The sequence below is a fragment of the Rhineura floridana genome, chromosome 6 (genome assembly GCF_030035675.1).
Source record: "Rhineura floridana isolate rRhiFlo1 chromosome 6, rRhiFlo1.hap2, whole genome shotgun sequence".
In the NCBI taxonomy this organism is placed as follows: domain Eukaryota; kingdom Metazoa; phylum Chordata; class Lepidosauria; order Squamata; family Rhineuridae; genus Rhineura; species Rhineura floridana.
Window position 1 is genome coordinate 151,833,902 of NC_084485.1, and position 21,065 is coordinate 151,854,966.

General features: G+C 38.5%; 1 protein-coding gene across 17 annotated transcripts in view; it reads left to right on the forward strand.

The window, feature by feature from the left end:
* Positions 1 to 21,065, forward strand: part of RABGAP1L (RAB GTPase activating protein 1 like) — a 371,757-nt gene that overhangs the window by 285,104 nt on the left and 65,588 nt on the right. For 15 of the 17 annotated variants that reach the window (XM_061634135.1, XM_061634138.1, XM_061634125.1 and 12 more), the window contains 2 exons: positions 36 to 77; positions 19,073 to 19,201. In XM_061634135.1, coding sequence (XP_061490119.1) covers positions 36 to 77; positions 19,073 to 19,201 — 171 coding nt within the window. Of the gene's footprint in view, positions 1 to 35; positions 78 to 11,499; positions 11,757 to 19,072; positions 19,202 to 21,065 lie in introns of those variants that run through there. The other 2 variants (XM_061634147.1, XM_061634128.1) reach the window with 2 other exon arrangements.

Below are 21,065 nucleotides of genomic sequence, written 5' to 3' on the forward strand. Positions count from 1 at the left end.
GCAGGATCAATATCAATTATTTCCCTTTTTTTTAGGGTTTGAATGTAATCTTTAATGTAGCATTGGCTCTCCTAAAGGTAAGCCATCTCTGTATTATTCCAGTTATTTTATGCCCACACATGGCCTTACATGTGTAACTCCACAAAAATTACTCATTAAATTTTTTTTTTACTATCCTGCCTGTCCACATATACTTGCGTTCATCATTTGATGCTCATTGGCTTCCCTGCCAATTTATAAACGCTTTCCTGCCTAGTGACTAAGAGGAAGTTCTTATTCACTATTGCTAAATGCTGTTAGAAGCCTGTCCACACAGTTCATAGATTATTTCTCTTATACACATTAATCAGGTAAAGGAACTTGAATCAGAAGTCATTCTTTTAAGAATTATTGTAGGGAAATATCAACATGGTGAACAATATTAAACTATTTCTTAGTATGAAAGGATCAGGAAGGCAAACAGGATTCTGACAATGTAGTGTCTGGTCTCTCAAGAGGCCTCAGGAATCGGCCAGTGCGGCAGTATAAGGGGTCCAGATTATGAGGAGCTATAGCAATGTGGCCTTTCTGCTGCATGAGAAGTGTATTAATTCTTTTTTAAGTTATGCCTCTTTTTAAAATTTTTAATTTTTGGAAAGGCAGTGCTTTATGAGTGAAGCAGGTGTGTGGAATGAGTGTATCAATGTGCTTGCTGCTCATTCATAGAATCATAGAAATCTGGCTTCCTGCAACTTGAGCCCATTATTCCATGTCCTGCACTCTGGGATGATCGAGAAGAGATCCTGGCCCTCCTCTGTGTGACAACCTTTCATGTACTTGAAGAGTGCTCTCATATCTCCCCTCAGTCTTCTCTTCTCTTCTCCAGGCTAAACATGCCCAGTTCTTTCAGTCTCTCCTCATACGGCTTTGTTTCCAAACCCCTGATCATCCTTGTTGCCCTCCTCTGAACCTGTTCCAGTTTGTCTGCATCCTTCTTGAATTGGGGACACCAGAACTGGATGCAGTATTCAAGATGAGGCTTAACCAGTGCTGAATAGAAGGGAACTAATACTTCACACAATTTGGAAACTTTACTTCTGTTAATGCAGCCTAATATAGCATTTGCCTTTTTTGCAGCCACATCACACTGTTGGCTCATATTCAGCTTGTGATCAACAACAATTCCAAGATCTTTCTCATACGTCGTATTGCTGAGCCAAGTATCCCCTATCCTATGCATTTGGCTTCCTTTTCCTAAGTGTAGAACCTTGCATTTATCCCTGTTGAATTTCATTCTGTTGTTTTCACCCCAATGCTCCAGCCTATCAAGGTCCCTTTGAATTTTGTTTCTGTCTTCCACAGTATTAGCTGTGCCTCCCAATTTTGTATCATCTGCAAATTTGATAAGCATGCTTTATACCTCCTTATCCAAGTCATTAATAAAAATGCTTAACATCTTAACATTTGGTACTGCATCTGAAGAACAGCTTTCCTGTGGCGTTTCAGCTGGAGGAGGATTTTACCTATTTTCAGACGGATTTGAAAACTTTCCTTTTTGATTTGCCGGAGTAAACAAATGGGCTAATTAATTGTGGCTGAGAGGGCTTGGGGTGGGGATGGTTTGTAGGAGAATACATGCTTTGGTTTGATTATGGTGTTAGATGCCTTTTACAACGATGATAGATATTAGGAGTTGTTACGTTAACTTATGTATTGTTATTATTTTAATTGTATATGTTTGGTGTGCCACCCTTTGGTGGAAGGGCCATTATAAATAAACATTATTAAAGGAAACTGAAATATAAACAAGGTGCCATGTACCATGACAAAGATGCTTTGAGAAGGAACCCGCTGGCATCTTAAGAATGCTTCTTGAAGCACCTGACTTGCCTCTGTTAGAATGATGTACAAGATAAATCTTTGCTGTGATCCAGAATGGTAGTTCTTATGTTCTTTAATAGTCAGCAAAGGAAAGTATATCAGATGTTAGACAGAAACATGAGATGGATGATGGCAATTAATCCTTTGGAATTGATATCACAGTGTGGAAAGGTCTGTATTACCACAGGTGCTCACTCAATAATATATTTATGTTTTTAGTCATAAAAATCTTAACTGTTCCTCATTGTTTGACGTTCACGGGAACTTAATTAAAGGGTTAATTGACTAAACCTGTATAATTAAGATTTCTTTAATCAGGTGACAGATAGAGACTTCCGGGAAGGGTGACTTCGCTTGTGCCTGCTTTTGAGACGGGCTCCCACCTCAGAAGAAGCTTTTTCAGATATAAATCAGTCAGAACATTTTTTTTTTGACAGATGAAATTTCTCCCGGGCAGGGAGAAACGTAGAGATCAACCTCAAAAGCCTGTTTTTGTTGGGAGGACTGGATTTCATTAATTTATGAGAGAAGGTCCAGCCAGCAATGCCGGACGGACTTCCGAACAAGCTCTATCTGATTAATGCGACACGTTTATCTTTTCTTCAAAGAGAAAACGGACTAACAGGCAAGCACCCTTCTTTCTATCTTTTTTTTTTACTTGGTTTAAATTGTTGCAGCAAAAAGAGATTTGTCAAATGAATCAGCTTTAAAGAACTTCTGGGTGAGCTATAACTCTTCTCTGTTATTCACGAAATTAACAGCTTATCTCTGCTTCTATTGCAAAAAGCTGTCCTGGAAGTGCATTCTAAAGATATAAACAGAAGAGGGATTTCTATTCCGAGGAGAAAAAAATAAAAAATATGAACTTTGGAACATTATATTGTCTGGGACTATTCTCTTTTTGGTCTATTTTATTTTGACGAATCTGCTTCTTCACGACGCCACTAACTGTTTTGATGCTGGGAACTAAATTTGTTTTGTATTCTTGAACATAGAGAGATAAGGCAGGCTGCTCTGTTTATACTGTGATGTCATCAAGCCTGGAATATTAACCCAATTGTTGCTGAAATAAGAAGTGGTTCTTCTTTATTTTTGTTTTGTTTTGTTTTCGTGGTTTTAAAAATGGCAATCAAGAAAGTGGCTGAGAATCTGGAAGTAATTATGTTTCAGAAAATAATGCATGAGATTGAGATAACGAAACAAACCCTGCGACAGGGCAGTAAGGAGCTGAAAATTGAACTGAGCAAAATGACGCAGGAGCTTAAAGAAATAGGGGATCCTGTGAGAGAGGAGAATGAGATCAGAGATGAGAAAAGAAAAAATAAAGGGAAGATACAAGCCCTGGAGATTGGAACAAATGTGGAATTGGAAAAAGATCTGGAGTTTATGGATTTTAGAAATAAAATCTACTGTTTGGAATTTAACGTTATCTCTGAAGAAATTAATGAAGATATTAGAGATAAAGTTATCAATGGCTTGGATAATTTTCTGGACTGGAATGACGTGATGGAGCTTGATATAGAGAAAATCTATGGAATTAACTGCAGCCATGTGACAATGGAAAAACTCTCAAGAGATGAGCCAGTGCATTTTGTAAAAAAGAAGAACAGAGATATGACTTTACAACAATATTTCAGCAACTTATTCAGAATCGATGGCAAGAAAATATTTGGGATAGAGGAAATTCCCATCAGACTCTTATTATATGACTATGGCTATGACAGCAAGATTATTATGGAATACTGATAATGGAAGATTGGACACTGAAATTACTGGACTTAACAGGACTATTGAAGATGGAAGATGGAATTAATATGGATAATGGAATAATGGCTATTGAAATTATTGGACCTAACAGATTTTGATGAGATGGATTAATCGATATGTTTATTTGGACTATGGTTATGACAATAAGATTATTATTATTATTAACGAGATGGATTAATCGACATGTTTATTTGGAGAAAAATTGATAGATATATTTCTTAAAGAATTGAAACCTCTCTTTGACTTTTTGTGGAAAGAATAAAGTAATGTTTATGAGATTTGATGATTAATTAAGATAACTACTGGAGGAAAGTGATTTTATAATATGATTTAAGAGACAGGATTGTTATATATTGTAGACCTATAACTGATCTGCGACAAATGGGAAGTCAACATTTTATTTTTTTGTTTAATCATTTTTGTTTTGTTTTGTTTTTTGTCTTTGAATGTTTTATGATTTTGTTTTGTTTGTTTTATGAAAATTTGAATAAAAATTATTGTAAAAAAAATAATAATCAGGTGACAGATAGAAAATGTGATTCTTGTTATTTAGGTCTTAATTAGCTCATGGGTTTCTCTATCACCTTAGGTGTTAAATCAGCATACCAAAGATAGAAAGATTCTGTTATCACAAGTTACTGAGAATTGTTGCTGTTCTTACCTTGAAAGACTTTGAGCTTTCCATAAAAATGTCACAGGCTTACTCTACCTACTTCATTTTACAGCATTTTAACCCCACTACAGTACTTGCAATTTTATTTTCTCTCTGTGTGTCTGTCTGTCTCTAAATTATGTGTGTGCATGTATTATTCTGCCATCTGAGGTTTAATGGATTGTGGGCTGTAGCTCAGTGGTAGCACAATGACTTTGCATGCAGAAAGTCACAGTTTCAATCCCTGGAATCTCCAAGTAGGACTCGGAGAGAATCCTGCCTGAAAATCTGGAGAGTTGATTTCAATCAATGTAGACAATACTGAGCTAGATGGACCAGTGGTCTGACTCTGTACAAGACAGCTTCCTATCTTCCTCACTGATGAAGTGGGTCCTTATTTATCAAAGCATATGTCATAAAATATGACTTTGATATGCCACAATTAATTTAAATGATTATAAGATAATTGACTACAGTTTCCAAATTCAAGTAATGAAATTGGCCAAGTATCAGTTGATTTCAGCCATGAGACACATAAACACACTCTGCATCACTACCATATGACCATTGAAGCTCTGGGAAGGAAACTCAAGGACTTTGGGGCCCGCTTAGGCACCCTTCCAGATTTGGATTCTGGGACCATGGGCTACATTTCCTGGAAGATGGACTGCTGTCAAGTGATGGGTTGCACCTCACAAAGACTGGGAAGAATGTGTTTGGCCACAGCATGGAGAACTTCATTGGAGGGTTTTACAAGGAATCATAATGGGGAGGAAGATGGAAACTTAGAGGTAACAACTGACAAAAGCTTATGCACAGTAACAGGAACTGAGACAGTATCTCTGATGGGGCCCAATAATAGTCTTCATAAAAATGTAGGAAAGAAGCCAGACTATAAATCACAGTCCTCTGTATACTAATGACCAGAGTATGGGAAACAAACAGGACAGACTTGAACTCTTAATACAGGAGGGTGAATACAACTTGAAACTTGGTGGGTTGACTCCCATGACTGGACTACAACAATTGAAGGATATAATTTGTTCAAACAGAACAGAAGAAATAGAAAAGGGGCAGAGTCACACTATATGTGACAAATATATATCCCTGTGCAGAACTACAGGAGGATGAGCTTGGTAGCCCCATTGAGAGCACCTGGATTAAAATTAATGGGGCAAGGAATACAAGGAACATGGTGGTTGGAGTCTACTGCTGACCATCCAATCTAGGAGAAGAAATTCCTGACTTGTGTTGCTGATAACGTTCTCCTAGAGAAAGTGGAAGTGGAAAAAGGAATTAGAGGATCAGCTGTCCTTGACTTGATTCTAACCAATAGAGATGACGTAATGGATGAAGTGGCAGTTACAGGAACTTTGGGGGAAAGTGAACATGTTATACTTGAGTTCTTGATTTTAAGGGAAGCAAAAGCTGAGTATAGTACTCAGAGAAATGATAAGTAAGGTTCCATAGCAAGCGACCCTAATGAGAAAAGGAGTCCAAGATGGGTGGAGTTTCTAAAAGAGGAAATTCTAAAGGCACAATTGAAAACAATTCCAACAAGGAAAAAAGTTGAGAGACAGCAGACGCAGATGAAGCCAATGTGGCTCCACAAAAAGCTTAGAGATGACCTGAAAACAAAAAAGGAGACATATAGGAAGTGGAAAGAAGGCAAGGCCACAAAGAAAGAGTACAGACAGGTAGAACAGAATTGCAGGGATGTTGTCAGGAAAGCTAAAGTTGATAATGAGCTAAGGTTAGCGAGGAATGCTAAAATCAACAAAAAAGCTTTCTTCGGGTATATGCACAATAAGAGACAGAGAAAAGAAATGGTGGTTCAACTACTTGGCAAAATGATAACAGAAGACAAAGGCTCTGTTCAGTTCCTACTTTGGCTCATTTCATGCTTTGACAGTCTTCTCCATTCAGGGTCTATGAGCCTCCTGGCAAGCATGAAGTAAAAGTTGAAAGGTAGGATAACAGCTTAAGATTGACAAATGGTCAAGAAATACCTAATTACTTTGAACGAGCTCAAATCTTCAGGGCCCGATGAACTGCATCCTAGAATAATGAAGGAATTGGCTGAAGAACTCTCAGAACCACTGTCTATTATCTTTGCAAAATCATGGAGGACTGGTGAAGTGCCGGATGACTGGAGGAGGACTAATATTGTCCCTGTTTTCAAAAAGGAGGAACCTGCGCACTACAGACCAGTCAGTCTGACATCAATCCCTGGGAAATTCTGGAGCAGATTATAAAGCAGTCAGTCTGTAAGAACCTTGAAAACAATGGAGTGATACTAGAAGCCAACATGAAATTATCAAGAACAAATCCTGCCAGACTTACCTTACCTCATTTTTTGTTTGGGTAACCTCCCAGGTAGACTGGGGGAATGCTGTGGGCATATTTCTTGACTTTAGCACAGTTTTTGGTAAAGTACCCCATGATATTCTGATTAGCAAGGTAGCTGAGTGTGGGCTGGATAGAACAACTATCAGGTAGATCCACAGTTGGCTAAAGAATCATACTCAAAGAGTGTTTATCAGTGGTTCCTTCTCAAACTGGGAGGAGGTAATGAGTGGGGTACCGGAGGGCTTGGTCCTAGGCCCAGTGCTCTTCAAATTTTTTATTAACGACTTGGATGAGGAGGTGCAGGAAATTATTATCAGATTTGCAGATGATGCAAAATTGGGAGGGATAATTAATACCCTGGAAGACAGAAACAAAATTCAAAGTGATCTTGATAGGCTGGAACATTGGGCTAAAAACAACAGAATGAAATGTAATAGGGATAAGTGCATCCTTCTACACCTAGGAAAAAAATCAAATGCACAGTTGTAAGATGGTAGATGCTTCTCTCAGCAATACGACATGCAAAAAGGATCTTGGAATTGTTGTTGATCACAAGCTGAATATGAGCCAACAGTGCTATGTGGCTGCAAAAAAGGCAAATGCTATTTTAGACTGCATTAACAGAAGTATAGTTTCCAAATTGCATGAAGTACTAGCTCCTCTCTATTTGGCACTGGTTAGGCCTCATGTTGAGTACTGCATCCAGTTCTGGACACCATACTTTAAGAAGGATGCAGACAAACTGGAACGGGTTCAGAGGAGGATAATGAGGATGATCAGGAGACTGGAAATAAAGCCCTATGAAGAAGAACTGAAAGAAATGGGCATGTTTAGCCTTGAGAAGAGAAAACTGAAGGGAGATATGATAGCACTCTTCAAGTACTTGAAAAGCTGTCACACAAAGGAGAGCCAGGATCTCTTCTCAATCATTCCAGAGTGCAGGACAGGGAATAAAAGGCTCAAGTTACAGGAAGCCAGATTTCAGCTGAACATCAGAAAAAACTTCCTAACTGTTAGAGCAGTATGACAATGGAACCAAATACCTTGGGAAGTGGTGGGCTCTCCAACACTGGAGGCCTTCAAGAGGCAGCTGGACCAGCCATCTGTTGGGTATACTTTAAGTTGGATTCCTGCATTGAGCAGGGGTTGCCAACTCTATGATTCTATGAGAATTGTGCAAAGGCAGATGTGTTCTTTAATAGGAAAAGGCTATTTCCGTCTGTGAGAAAATATTTGCTCACAAACTTTTTATCTTGCATCACTGCAATCCCTGTTTGATAGTGTATCCAAACTTTTCCTGCAATCCCATTTTGTATTTTTAGCTCAGTGGTTCACCCAGGTACTTTGTACTGGAGGAGTCTGTTTCAGAAATCGGAGCACAAGTGTGATTCATGTACAGAATCTTCACCACCATCCAAATTTGGGTGTTTTTATACTTATATAGCAGATTGGCAGGAAAGGCATCTGAAGAGTGGGAAATTTCTGGCTTCGCAATATGCATCCCATCAACCCTAATCCCCTCTCCCACTTTCAGCGTACTATAAATTGTTAGGGGACTGAACAGGTTGGTTCCTTCTTCCTCTCAATTTTCTCTCTTTCCACCTCTCCCTTTCTGTCCCCCCTGCCTCTCCCTCTCCCTCTCTCTGTCATTACATCCAAATTCCCTACATCCTGGAAGCTCACACATTGTTAAGCAAGTTGTGGAGTGTAAGTTATAATAAAAAGACCTCTAATAGTGCACTTGGGTGGTTAAGTTCAATTTGGAAGCAAAATAGAGCCACTCCAAAATAAGGTAGCATTTTTATATAGTCAAGCAACTCACTAAGCATGCAGAAGTATATGTTTGTACATTAAAATAAAAAGCAATTCTGTAAAAATGTGCTCAGGATGACATATAAATACAAAACCATAGGTTGCTCATAGAGTGCATGCAGAAGGTCCTAAGTTCAATTCTTAATATCTCCAGTAAGTAGTACCAAAATTAATCAAACAACCAGAACAGTTAATGACAATAATCAGTTAGTACTTGGGAGAAGGCATTTTAGTATTTCCCTGAAGCTTTCCAGGGAACTTGCTGGGTGTGCTTTCCTGGTCAGGAAGTTCCAGGGAAGGGCCACCATGAGACAAGCCCTACCAAATGTTGTCCTCAATTTCATCTCAATAAATGGAAGTGCATGGCAGTGCATCCCTTTTTTTTTAAGGACTTAAAAAGATATTTCTAAAGCATAGAAAATTAATCTATTTTGTTAACATTTCTTCTATGTTAGCCTTTGTTTTAAAACTTTTGTTTAGCTGAGCAGATGTTGGCAACAATGCCCTGGGTCTATCTGTTCAATATCCTTAATACGGGAGCAAGCTGAAAGGCCTGATAGTGTTTTCATTTTGATTACATCTTTATTAACTACTACTCATTGTTCAGAGCTATGAAATAATTATTTATTTTAAAAACATAAGAAGAGCCCTTGATCAGGCCAAAGGCCCATCTAGTCCAGCAGTGTATTCTCACAGCAGCCAGCTCTACAATATCATTTTTGAGTTTCCACAGGGAACCACATGATTATAAATTAAGCATGCATCACATTCATTAACAGGAAATGTAGCCTACCTAGCCGAGTCAGATTTTATTTGTGACATGATATGGTCCATGTTTTTTTAACCCTATGAATTCATTTCCTATGAATGTTAGGTCTGTGGGTCAGATGTTGAAGTTCCAAGAATGTGAAGATAAAGGGGTATACTTTTGTAAGGGTGTTAGTTCTGATTCAGACCAATTTACACAGTATCTTCAAAGATTCTCAAATTTGTGAATCAAATCAATTAAAGCTGATAATGAAGTTTCTGAGTCATCAAGAAACAATATGGTATCATAACCACATAGGGCAACCTTATGTTCGGAGTCTTTAAATTTTAATCCTTTAATTCTGGGGTTTTGCTGAACCATGTAAACTAGGGAAGAGAGAGTAGCCCTGTCTAGTGCCTTGTTATAAGTAGAAGGGCTGTGATATTAGTAATGGTGTAAGGCCTAGGAATAGAATAAAGAATTATCTGGAGTCATGTTAGTTAAAACCATAGTGAGAAATCCATTCACAGTAATCAGGAAATTCACAACATTATTTTCTGAAGAGTTGTCGCATGTTGGTATATATGGTCTCTAAACTTGTGCTCTACAGCCTTCTTTTTGTAATCACTCTTTGATAAGAGAATTTCTACTTCATTCCAGAAAATTAATTTATATTTGTCTTCCCCAATATGCAGGATTTATTCAGTGTAGTTTAATTGAAAATTTTCTCCTTGTAGATAAATCTTTGTTTTAGATTTTCTTCTTTAGTTATTTAGTTCTTTAGGTGGTATATCCTTTTTATTCTAATTGGGGTGGGGATGGAGAAGTAATCTTTTAAAAACTGAGTCATCTCGCCACCTTAAATATATAGAAGACCAGTTTCACATGCAGAATTTAGTAGTTTGAATTCAGCATTCCCCTTAGTGAGGTGAATTCTTGGGAAACTATGGTACTCATGGTTATCTGACCTGATCCCAGACACATTGAGAGTTGTGACTTTACAATATGGCTGGGTAATATGTGGCTCATGGTCTATGTGTGGGCCATAGTCACTTTTGTGAGAATTGCAGATATTTTTTAAAACGAGATGACTACAAATGCAGTATGTTTGTAAAAAATGGAGTAGGAACAATGAAGAAAAAGTGGAGAGTCCAAATAATCTTGTATTTAATGGTCTCCAGGTCCACATATTAAGATTTTTAGAGTAATGATTTTACATTTGAAAGTTTAGCAATTTTGGGGGGAAATAAATGTTGTGGAACAAGTGTTTAATGTCCCCTATGCAAATGTGTATGCAAATAAGATTTTTTTCCTATATCTCCAATGTGACGGTCCTATGAAGTCAACTATCTCAACAATTTGTTGTGTTACATCTTCCAGTCAGTATTGCTCCTTTGATTCAGTATGCTTATTTTATGTATTTAGAGCAATTCTCTTCAATCACATCATGTTTCCCCATATAAAACAGCTTTGAAGCTTTTCCACCATGGAAATGATAACTTAGTGCTATATGGACAATACAGACTGTACCATTTCAGTTGCTCATGCATTATTACCACCCAGCTGTTTTGTCCTCCTATTGGTCTTATATCCATGCAGCAATCTGGGTGGGACTGATGGGTCTCCTTGCCCTTCCTCCCACCCACCCCTTTTGCATGCCTAGGCAGAACTGAATCTTTATTTGAAAGCAGATATTAATGGAGGCCAGAATTTTGGTTAGCTATCTGTCTGACTTCTTCCAAGCAAGAGCCACTGAAGCTACAGTGTGTCTATAGGCTTGGGTAGCTGTCAGACTAATGTAGATGGAAGGTGGATTGAGAGGGGGGAGCTCATCTGTCCTAGAGTTCACTATTGGCTTCTTATTACAGCATTCTCCTCTGAGACACCCTCTGCATGCTCATTCACCTACCTCCGCCTCTCCCTTCCCCCTCCTTTTCCTGCCCCTTTATTACTGATTCACAGCAAGAGGCGGCAGCAGCAGCTGAGACACGCTTGTCACGAATCAAGGATTGCAATGAGCTCATCCCTTTTCTCTTTGCAGCTTTACAACTGGCCTGGTTCTTACTGCTGCTCCTGTCTGCTCTTACACACATTCACAGGCAAGCTGGGCCATCGCAGCATTTTCTCTACATCATTCTCTGCCATTTTCCCTATTTTCAGACATTTTTAGATCCATGTCTTTGGATTGTGTTTTCAGCCTACTTTGGAATATCAGCTGCTTCTGTGTTATTTAGCAAATATGTTTTCTAGTTTTTAAGACTGTATCTGACAGTCTCTAGTTTAGAGAGTAAATGTGTTGGTCTTTCAGACAACTAAAGCTGACTCCGATAATACCACAGTGTGAAATTGTGGCTTAAGGGGACAGGGCTTCTCACTCTGGATACTTGCTGGTTTTTGCTGATGGAAGAAGGGGTGCCTTGCCCAACCCCAGCTCCCAAGCTTGCACCACCCATCAGGAAGTCCCAGGATATACACGATGAGAGAAGCAAGCTTGTGAATGAATATGCCTGTCGAGTGCTGGAATTTCTGGGGATGGGGCATCGCCTGTTTGTGCCCCGGCTTCTTGCGGTGAGATCCTTGTTTTCTAGAAATAGATGCACAGCAAATCTGCCATTCTTCTTCACACTCAACTGTTTCCAAGGATCTATTGCATGGGTGGTTGCATGAAGGTTACTCTATTTTATAGCAGTACATTTAGGACGTAATGGCTCCTGGCTGTCTTCCTTCTAGACATTGAGCAGGGGAACTGGATTAGATTCCCTTCTGAGTCCAACATTGCCACCCCTCTATTTGCCAATGGTGTCACAGTTGGATCTGATTTCCAAACAATTTTCTATACCTTTGAATTTTTAATTGGAATGAAAAAAAATAAAAATTAAAAAAATGCAATAGTGTCTCAGATGTTTAAAACTTGATATTATATATTTTGCTGATATTATAATAATTCAACATCATCAACATCAACTTCATTATACTAGCCATTGGCCTTGACAATTTCAAGATATTACTATCAGCATTATCAGCATCAGCAAAATCTATCTTGCCTTTCTACTAAGGTATCACTATAATTTTTGCATTGTTGGTAAACAGTAATAGTACAAATCTAATATTTTTGTGGTTGATTATGAGATTGGGTCTGGTAGCAAAAAAAATTATTTGAAGACTTTCATATGAAACTATTAAATTGTGTTTTCTTATCTAATAGAACAAATTAACTATGTCCCTGTAACATAAATGCAGATTTAATTTGTAGTCCTTGGTTTGATGGTGACTATGCAGTTCTTCTGTGACTGGCAAATAGTCAGTCAGATTTTATTGTTTGTAGTCAGTGGCCATTACAATGTAAATCAGAAAAAGCAAAGACAATCTAAGAGTAAGTTAAAACACATCTATTTTCAGAACTACAAATGACAGGCAAATAGTAGGTTTGAGTGATCGAAACCTATCCCTAAAGCTCTTTTACTACAAGAATTCTATTTCTTAGCACCACAGGTATTCCAGTCCTTCAGTTTATTTATTAGACTGCCAAAATGAAATTAAATCATCTTGACAATATATTCAACAATAATGACGCTAAAACAAAAGGCATAGCTCCCCGTGTCTGACTCTTGAGATACATGTCTAGAACTCAATGATATTCCAATTTTTTATTGTCTTGTTTGTAATCCATCACAAGTTGTAGACTTTGAGGGTTCCAAAATTTCCTTATTTCATGCAATCATTTCTAGAGGCAGGTCAGTGTTACTCTGATACTGAGAGTGAGATGTTGCTATATGGAAGAGCACTTCCCCTGCTCCACCTGTTCTGAAAATATTTAAGAATCTGTTTAGCCACAAGCATTGTCAATATACACCAGGTTGAAAGAGAACACATATTACTACCTACAACTTAGTCCTCTGCAAAAAAAAAAGTGTGTGGCTAGAAATTCAGCAAATCAGATACCATCACCTGTGGATGGATCCTGTAGTGTCCTCCTTTACCTCTGTAGATTCTTCCAACAAAATTCCTGCTTTGTTGACATTTAAAATTGTAGCATATTTTTATATTTGGTGCCATTCAACAACCTTGTAAATCTATAATCTTCATAAAAATGTAAAACCAGACTCTGTTGGACTAAGGTTTGTCTAGTTTAACATTCTGTTTCCAACAATGGCCACCAGGAGCCTCTAGAAGCTCATAAGCAGGACCTGGTTAGGACAGCTTTTCCCTGCTGTAATTTGACCCCAGTATCTCACATGTTGTTTGTTGTTGTTGTTGTTGTTATTATAAATGACATTTATATCCTGCCCTTCCTTCCAGAGTGAGCCCCAGGTGGCAAACAAACAACAAAACTGGCCATCATCCCATTCTCTCCTGGTGAATTCTCTTACGTTCTGTTGCATAAAGAAATATATTTTATTTTCTTATGATCCTGAGTACTAGTATTCAACACTTATACAGGTTTACACTTTTCAGGCACTAGTCATAATTTTGTAAACATTTGTCATATTCTAAAACTAAAAATACCCAACACTGGAAGCCGCCTTATACTAAGTCAGACAGTGATCCATTTAGCTCAGTATTGTTTACACAGACTGGCAGCAGCTCTCCAAGGTTTCAGACAGGGTTCTCTCCCAGCCTTACCTGGAGATGTTGGGAATTGAACCTCGGACCTTCTGCTTGCAAAACAGATGCTCTCCCACTGAGCTACTGCCCTTCCCTCAACCTCTTTATCCTATATCATTTTAGTTTCCTTTTTTCAGGATTTTCCCCAGTTCTGTGATGCCCTTTTGGAAATGGGGTGATGAGAGCTGAACACTATTCTAAATGCAGCAATATCATGGGTTTATATTCTGTACCATATTTTTATCTTTTTCCTAATAATTCCTACCCATTGGTTCTATTCCTTTTCACTCTTTCAGTGCTCTGTGTTGATGCTTTCAGTGAGCTTTCCAATATTACACAATCTTTCTTTCCTAGGCACTGACAGTCAATTAGAACCCATCAGTGTATTTGTGAAGCTAGGGATTTTGTGCCAGTATGTATTGCTTTGCACTTGTTTATGTTGCTCTGTCATTTTGGTGTCCATTTCACCAACCTGAGTAATTTGGTGTTATCTGCAACTTAGTTCCCTCATTGCTCATGCCTGACTCCAAATCATTTTGAGAAACAACATTGGTTCCAGTACTGTGGGGAGGGACTGATTACTTCTCTCAGCTATGAAAACTGCTGGTTTATTTCCACCCTCCCTTTCACTTTAGTGAATTACCAATGTTTTTTGTCCTCATCCTGTAACTGCTACATTTCAGTGGAAGATGACAAAAATGTTTTTAGAAGTTACATGTCAATCAGATAATTCCATCACCTTGTTTCTTGACATTCTCAAAGAATAGACTGCATAAACATGGTAACGGGATTCTAAAGTAGCTCAGGACTTGCAATGTCCTTGATAATCTGAAATAAATTATAAACTTGAAGTAATACAAATGTGCATCAAATCTGCTGTCTCAATATCACATCTCCAGCATTTCACATGCTCCAAAGTTTATATTTTTTCTACTGCAAATTATGAAGTGTTATGCCAGACACTACCAGGCCCATTAAATGGGAATTAGGGGCTTAGTTATACCACCACCAGCCAGTTCCATGGATCCTTGTATGTTAGTAATTTTTCAGTCTGGTAGTCTAGTCATCTACTAAGAAAGCCACAAAGTTGTTGTATACTAAAATGCATCCTAAATAGTGGTGCTTTTTACCACTATATTTGCAGTTCGATACTGCTGCATTTTTATACATATTAGAGATTGATATAGTTTTCCTGATACGTGGGAGAGGGAGAAAGAGTGTTCAAATATCGCACACTTTAGGCTAATTTTGCAGCTGCTTGGAAAATTTCCATGGATCTATTAACTGATATAGGCCCATTCTCTTACAAGCAGGATCTTTGTTGACATATGCATTATCATTAGCAACTCCATTTAAGAAAAGAAGCCAGACAATTCAAGGCATTGCAATTACAACTTGCCTAGTAATGAATATTACTGTATATCTATATTCTGATCTGCACCATGTTGTTGGGATTGATCACACATAATGCTAAATCACAGGTTTAATCATTAAGTGATGAAGTCCCGAGGAGCCTGAGGCTTATGTGCTTCCTCCTTCTGGAGGAGGCAGAGTGATTCCTGCCTTTTCTTCCTAGCTTTCAACAAACTATAGTTTGCTGTTTCATCTGAACCAGGCAAACTAAGGTTGATTGAGAAATGAGAAGCAAGGGCAGCAATCTCAAGGGTGGGAAGGGAATGTGCGAGTATAAGGATAATAAGTGCTTAATTGTAGGGAAGGAGAAGCTTAATTGGTTATGTGCTTTAGGTTTGGGAGCTGCTTTCTAAGCTAAAATATGGCTATTTAAATATCACTACTGTTGATTTGTGCAGGAACAAAGTTGCCTTTGTTTGTAAGCAGAGCTAAGTTCTATAAATTCAATAAGGCAGTTTGGAAAGAAGTTATGATTTATCACAGAAAACAACTTAGTTACCTCTCTTACCATCACCCCATCCATAATTTCTCTTGCAAATATATTTAGAACCATACATTAAAGGGGTCTGGGGGCTTTGGGGCTTGTTCCTTCTCTGTGTTTTTGAAGCAACTGGACAAGATTATTGCTTTTACACCACCAGCAACAAATGGTTACTTCAGAAAACTGTTTTCCTTTCCCTCATTGTTGACATACAGTGAGAATAGGGATGAATTTCTGTTTCAGTGCTTTCTCTCAAAATGTGCTAGTGCTCATGCCTTCCTAAAGGTTGTACTTTCTGATCTAGAAATACTTCCTGATTATTCTGGATGTGCTGAAATTTGCTCTCGATACTGAGTAGCATAAAAAGGCATTTGCTGATGCTCAAAGTTGCTTTTATGATTTCACACATTCCAGGGCTCGACTCTGGCCCAGACAGGTGGAGCACACCATACATTTAAAGCTCATTATTTTCCCAAAAAAATCCTGGGAACTGTAGTTTATCAACAAAAGGGAGTCTGAGGAACTGAGGCAGACAGTGGTATAAGAGATGAAGTTGTAGGCCTATTGGACAAAATAAAAACTGACAGATTGCTGAGTGTGGGTGGCATCCAAATGAGAGTTCTCAAAGAACTCAAAAGTGAAATTGCTGATCTCCTAGCAAAAATATGTAACTTGTCCATCAGATCTACCTCAGATTTTCCACTCCTTAGGACTGGAAAGTGGCCAATGTAACACATCTTTTAAAAAGGATCCAGGGGAGATCCTGGAAATTAAAGGCATCTGTCTCAGGAAACCTGGTGGAAACTATTGTTAAAGATAAAATAACCAAGCATATAGAAGAAAATTCCTGGCTGAAGCAGAACCAGCATGGCTTCTGCAAGGGTAAGTCCTGTCTCACTAACTTATTCTTTGAGCGTGTCAACAAGCATATAGAGGTGACCCAATTGACATAGTGCACTTGGACTTTCAAAAAGCTTTCAACAAGGTACCTCACCAGTGATTCCTGAGTAAATTTAGCAATCATGGAATAAGAGGAGAGAACCTCTTGTGGATGAGGACCTGACTTAGGAAACAGGGAGCAGAGGGTAAGAATAAGTAGACAGTTCTCCCAATGGAGGGATGTAGAAGTTGGAGTCCCCAAAGGATAGATTTTGGGACCTGTGCTTTTTAACTTGTTCATAAACAATCTGGAGTTGGGGTGAGCAGTGAGGTGGCTAAGTTTGCTGATGATACTAAAATGTTCAGGGTCATCAAAACAAAAGGAGATTGCAAAGAGCTCCCAAAGGATATCTGCAAACTGAGTGAATGGGTGGTAAAATGGCAAATGCAATTCAATGTAAACAAATTTAAAGTGATGCATGTTGGGGCAAAAAAAATCTGAATTCATATATATGCTCATAGGGTCTGAACTGACAGTGATTATCCAGGAACAATATCTTAGAGTAGTTGTGCATAGCTCAATAAAGATGTCGATCCAGTGTGTATCGGCAGTGAAAAAGGCAAATTGCGTGCTAGGGATCATTAGGAAAGATATTGAAAATAAAACTGCTGATATCATAATGCTGTTACAAAAACCTATGGTGCAACTGCATTTTGAATACTCTGTACAGTTCTGGTCACTTCATCTTAAACGAGGTAGTGTAGAGCTGGAAAAGGTTCAGAAAACCTTTTCAGGTTCAGAAAGGTTCAGAAAAGTTTTTCTCCCTCTCATAATACTAGAACTCGTGGACATTCAAAGAAGCTGAATGTTGGAAGATTCAGGACAGACAAAAGGAAGTACTTCTTTACTCAGCGCATAGTTGTGGGAATTTGCTCCCACAAGACGCAGTAATGGCCACCAGCTTGGATGGCTTTAAAAGAAGATTAGACAAATTCATAGAGGACAGGGCTATCAATGGCTACTAGCCGTGATGGCTGTGCTCTGCCACCCTAGTCAGAGGCAGTATGTTTCTGAAAACCAGTTGCTGGAAGCCTCAGGAGGGGAGAGTGTTCTTCCACTCAGGTCCTGCTTGCGGGCTCCCCCCGGGCACCTGGTTGGCCACTGTGAGAACAGGATGCTGGACTAGATGGGCCACTGGCCTGATCCAGGAGGCTCTTCTTATGTTCTTATGTCCTTAAAAGGGCAACCAAAAGGAGCAACTGTCCTATGCGGAAAGGTTACAACATTTGGAGTTTCTTAGTTTAAAGAAAAGGCAAGTAACAGAGGACATGATAGAAGTGTATAAAGTTATGCATGGTGTGGAGAAGATAGAGAATTTTCTCTCTCTCTCTCTCTCTCTCTCTCATAATACTAGAACTCGGGGACATCCAAAGTTATTGAATGTTGAAAGAATGAAGACAAAAAAAAATACTTCACACAACACTTAGTAAAACTATGGAATTCTCTCCCACAAGATGTAATGATGGCCACCAACTTGAATGACTTTTAAAAAGGATTAGCCACATTCATGAAGGCTGCTAGCCATAATGGCTATGTTCTACTTCCATTGTCTGAGGCAGTAGCCCTCTGAACACCAGTTGCTGGGAATCACAGCTAGGGAGAGTGCTGTTGCACTCAGATTCTGCTTGCAGGCTTCCCAAGGACATTTGGTTGGCCACTACGAGAACAGGATACTGGACTAGATGTGCCATTGGCCTGATCCAGCAGGCTCTTATTCTGTGTTGTTATCCCTCATAAAGCTACAATTCCCAGCACCATTAACAAACTACAGTTCCCAGGATTCCTTTTTTTGGGGAGGGGGGTGATTTAAAAGTATGGTGCGTACACAATCTGAAAACAGGTTCAGAGGCTGAGCTCTGCCTTAAATTAAGCCTTTTCAAAGTTATGAGCTTGTGTTTTGTTTTTAACACAGCTTACCTAATATTTCAATATTGTGAGAAATGTTATAGCTGGTGTACATTTCCTTACCCATATTTTTACTTATATTTGCACCTTTTCACTTGGTTGAGGCCTTTGTTATATGTGAACACTTTTTGCTGTTATGTTCTGTCATATGTGAAGCTTTACAAGAGCTTTTAACAGTTTTAGAAAAATCATCTAGAAACTTGAGAAACAAAGAATATCTCCAGGACTCTAATATTACTGCTTTTCCTTTGCAAATTTCTACAATGACCGACTCTTCCAGATTAGCTTCTAGGTATAGATCAATAAGTACATCAGCTTGTTAAACTCTCATGTTGCTCTGTCTGAAATTTTCTATGAATGAGCTCTTGTCTTCAGAGAACAGCTCCTCTCCCTCCTGCCTCCTACTGGAACAGGGATTTGTGCTCACATAAATGCTATATGTTGTTAAATATATTCAATAGATTATGAGTCCAGCCCATAACAGAGCCAGTGTGATTATCTTCTGAGCTTACACTAGTTCTCAAATGTATTTCATTACAGACCTCTAAGGAGGATCTTCTCCAAGCTGATTTTGAAGGGGCTTTGAAGTTCTTTAGGGTACAGCTGCCCAAGAGGTACAGAGCTGAAGAGAATGCTAGAAGGCTTATGGAACAGGCCTGCAATGTAAAGGTAAGAAGTATCATTTTGTCTGTAAATAAGGTAAAATTAAGCCTCCCCTTTAGCAGTTGGATCAAAGAAACAGAGCAAAGTTTTTTTAAAAAATAAAGTTAAACATCTAGGTCATGTCTTTTCCTTTCTATATCATCACATTTTTCCCACCACTGCTGCCCCAACATACTTTGAATAAATGAGAAACCTGGATCTATAACATAATCTTAACTTTGTTTGAAAACTTTCTATCTTACATAAACCCACTGATAATGGCAGATGTATAACATTGGCTGAATAGAACGGTCTAAGTATGTTTTCAGATTATACCCATGTGTTCTCTGTGCAGGGAGAGTAGTTACTGGCACCCTTAGGTTTTGTAACTTGTTCCATGGAGGTCAATGTGAGGAGGATACTCGTAGCAGAGTAGTTATTATGGAGATAACATTAACGCCGATAGATTTGTTTCCTTTTCTCTCTCTCATTGGTTAATTCAGCTATTGTTTTCTCCCACCATAAGATAATGATATTCATAATGGAATTTGATTGTGTAAAGAGCCCAATAAAGTGTTTAAGTTCCTTATACTTCAAAATCAGAACTACAGGCGTGAACCACAATTTGATAATAACAAAGGAAACTCTTGTGATTTTGTATCTGTTTATTCATCTATGAAATCAGTGGGTTGGGTGTGAGTGGGTTCTGGTTACAGAAGGGGGGAGAGAGGTGAATTTCACTAATTTCCTCTGTTTCCCCATCACCCCTCCCACTCAAGTGGGTTAGAAAACCTCCTATTAGGTTGAAATGCATGGTAATACAATTTCATATGGATATGTTATCGTTTACCTAGTTTATTATTACTTGTACATGAGCAATTGCTATATATAGTTAAAAGTATTTTTGCCCTTTAACTGAATAAGGCTCCCAGAGTGGCTCATAGCAGTCAATAATGAGACAGGCCCTGCCCTTAGCTAAGTAGTAAGCCTAAGAGACACAAGGAAAAGGGATTGCAGGGAGGAAGGAAAAAGCAACTTCAAGTACTAACTCTGAGAACACTTGTAAGGGATGGGGGAATCCCAGAGAACTTGGCTGGATGGGTGGTATATAAATGTAAAAAATAAATCAAGAAAGAAAGCTCACTCCCTGCAGCTTCTCCTTTGGCTAGTGGATGGATCCAGATCAACCTCCTCTGTGCCATGATGTTTAGCATTCATATTTTGTTATCTATATTCAATGTTTGTATTTGAGTTTTTATAATTATTTTCTTGACATATATTGGTTTCTGTGTTAGCTTTTTCAATTAAGGTTATCAGCTTTCACTTTTTTAAAAAAATCTATGGAGACCAAAGATCAATTATGAAGATTTAAACTGTTTACCAGAAATACTGCCAGATCTCAAGCAATGGCAAACTAGAAAATAGCTGAACCTTAAACATTTGGCTTTCCTAGTTCTTGGTTCTTGCAGTCACCTTTCAGGTTCCGCTAGCTAGTGAAAAATACAAGACATTATGTGACTTCATTACTCTACAAAGATTGGGTGGAAGCAAAATTGTTTGAGGAAAATAGATTAAGAAGCCACTCCCCTCATTCCTCTTCAGATCACAGTCTTAGTGGCTGCATTGTGTATAAAACAAACAAGAATCTGTAGTTCCACCCCCTAAATTGGGTATGTCTGGGAAAACTGATCATGTGTCCTATGCTGTGATTCTCCCTTTTCCAGCAAATGATAATGGCAACATCACAACTAGTGAATGTGTGATAAAGCAGAAATGTCTTGTTCTTCTCTTGACCAATTTTATGGCAATATTATGAGTGGCAACTTTGTATCTAAAGTTCTTCCCAAATTAAAAAAAAAACCCACCATTTTAGCAGACTCTGCATCAGGAG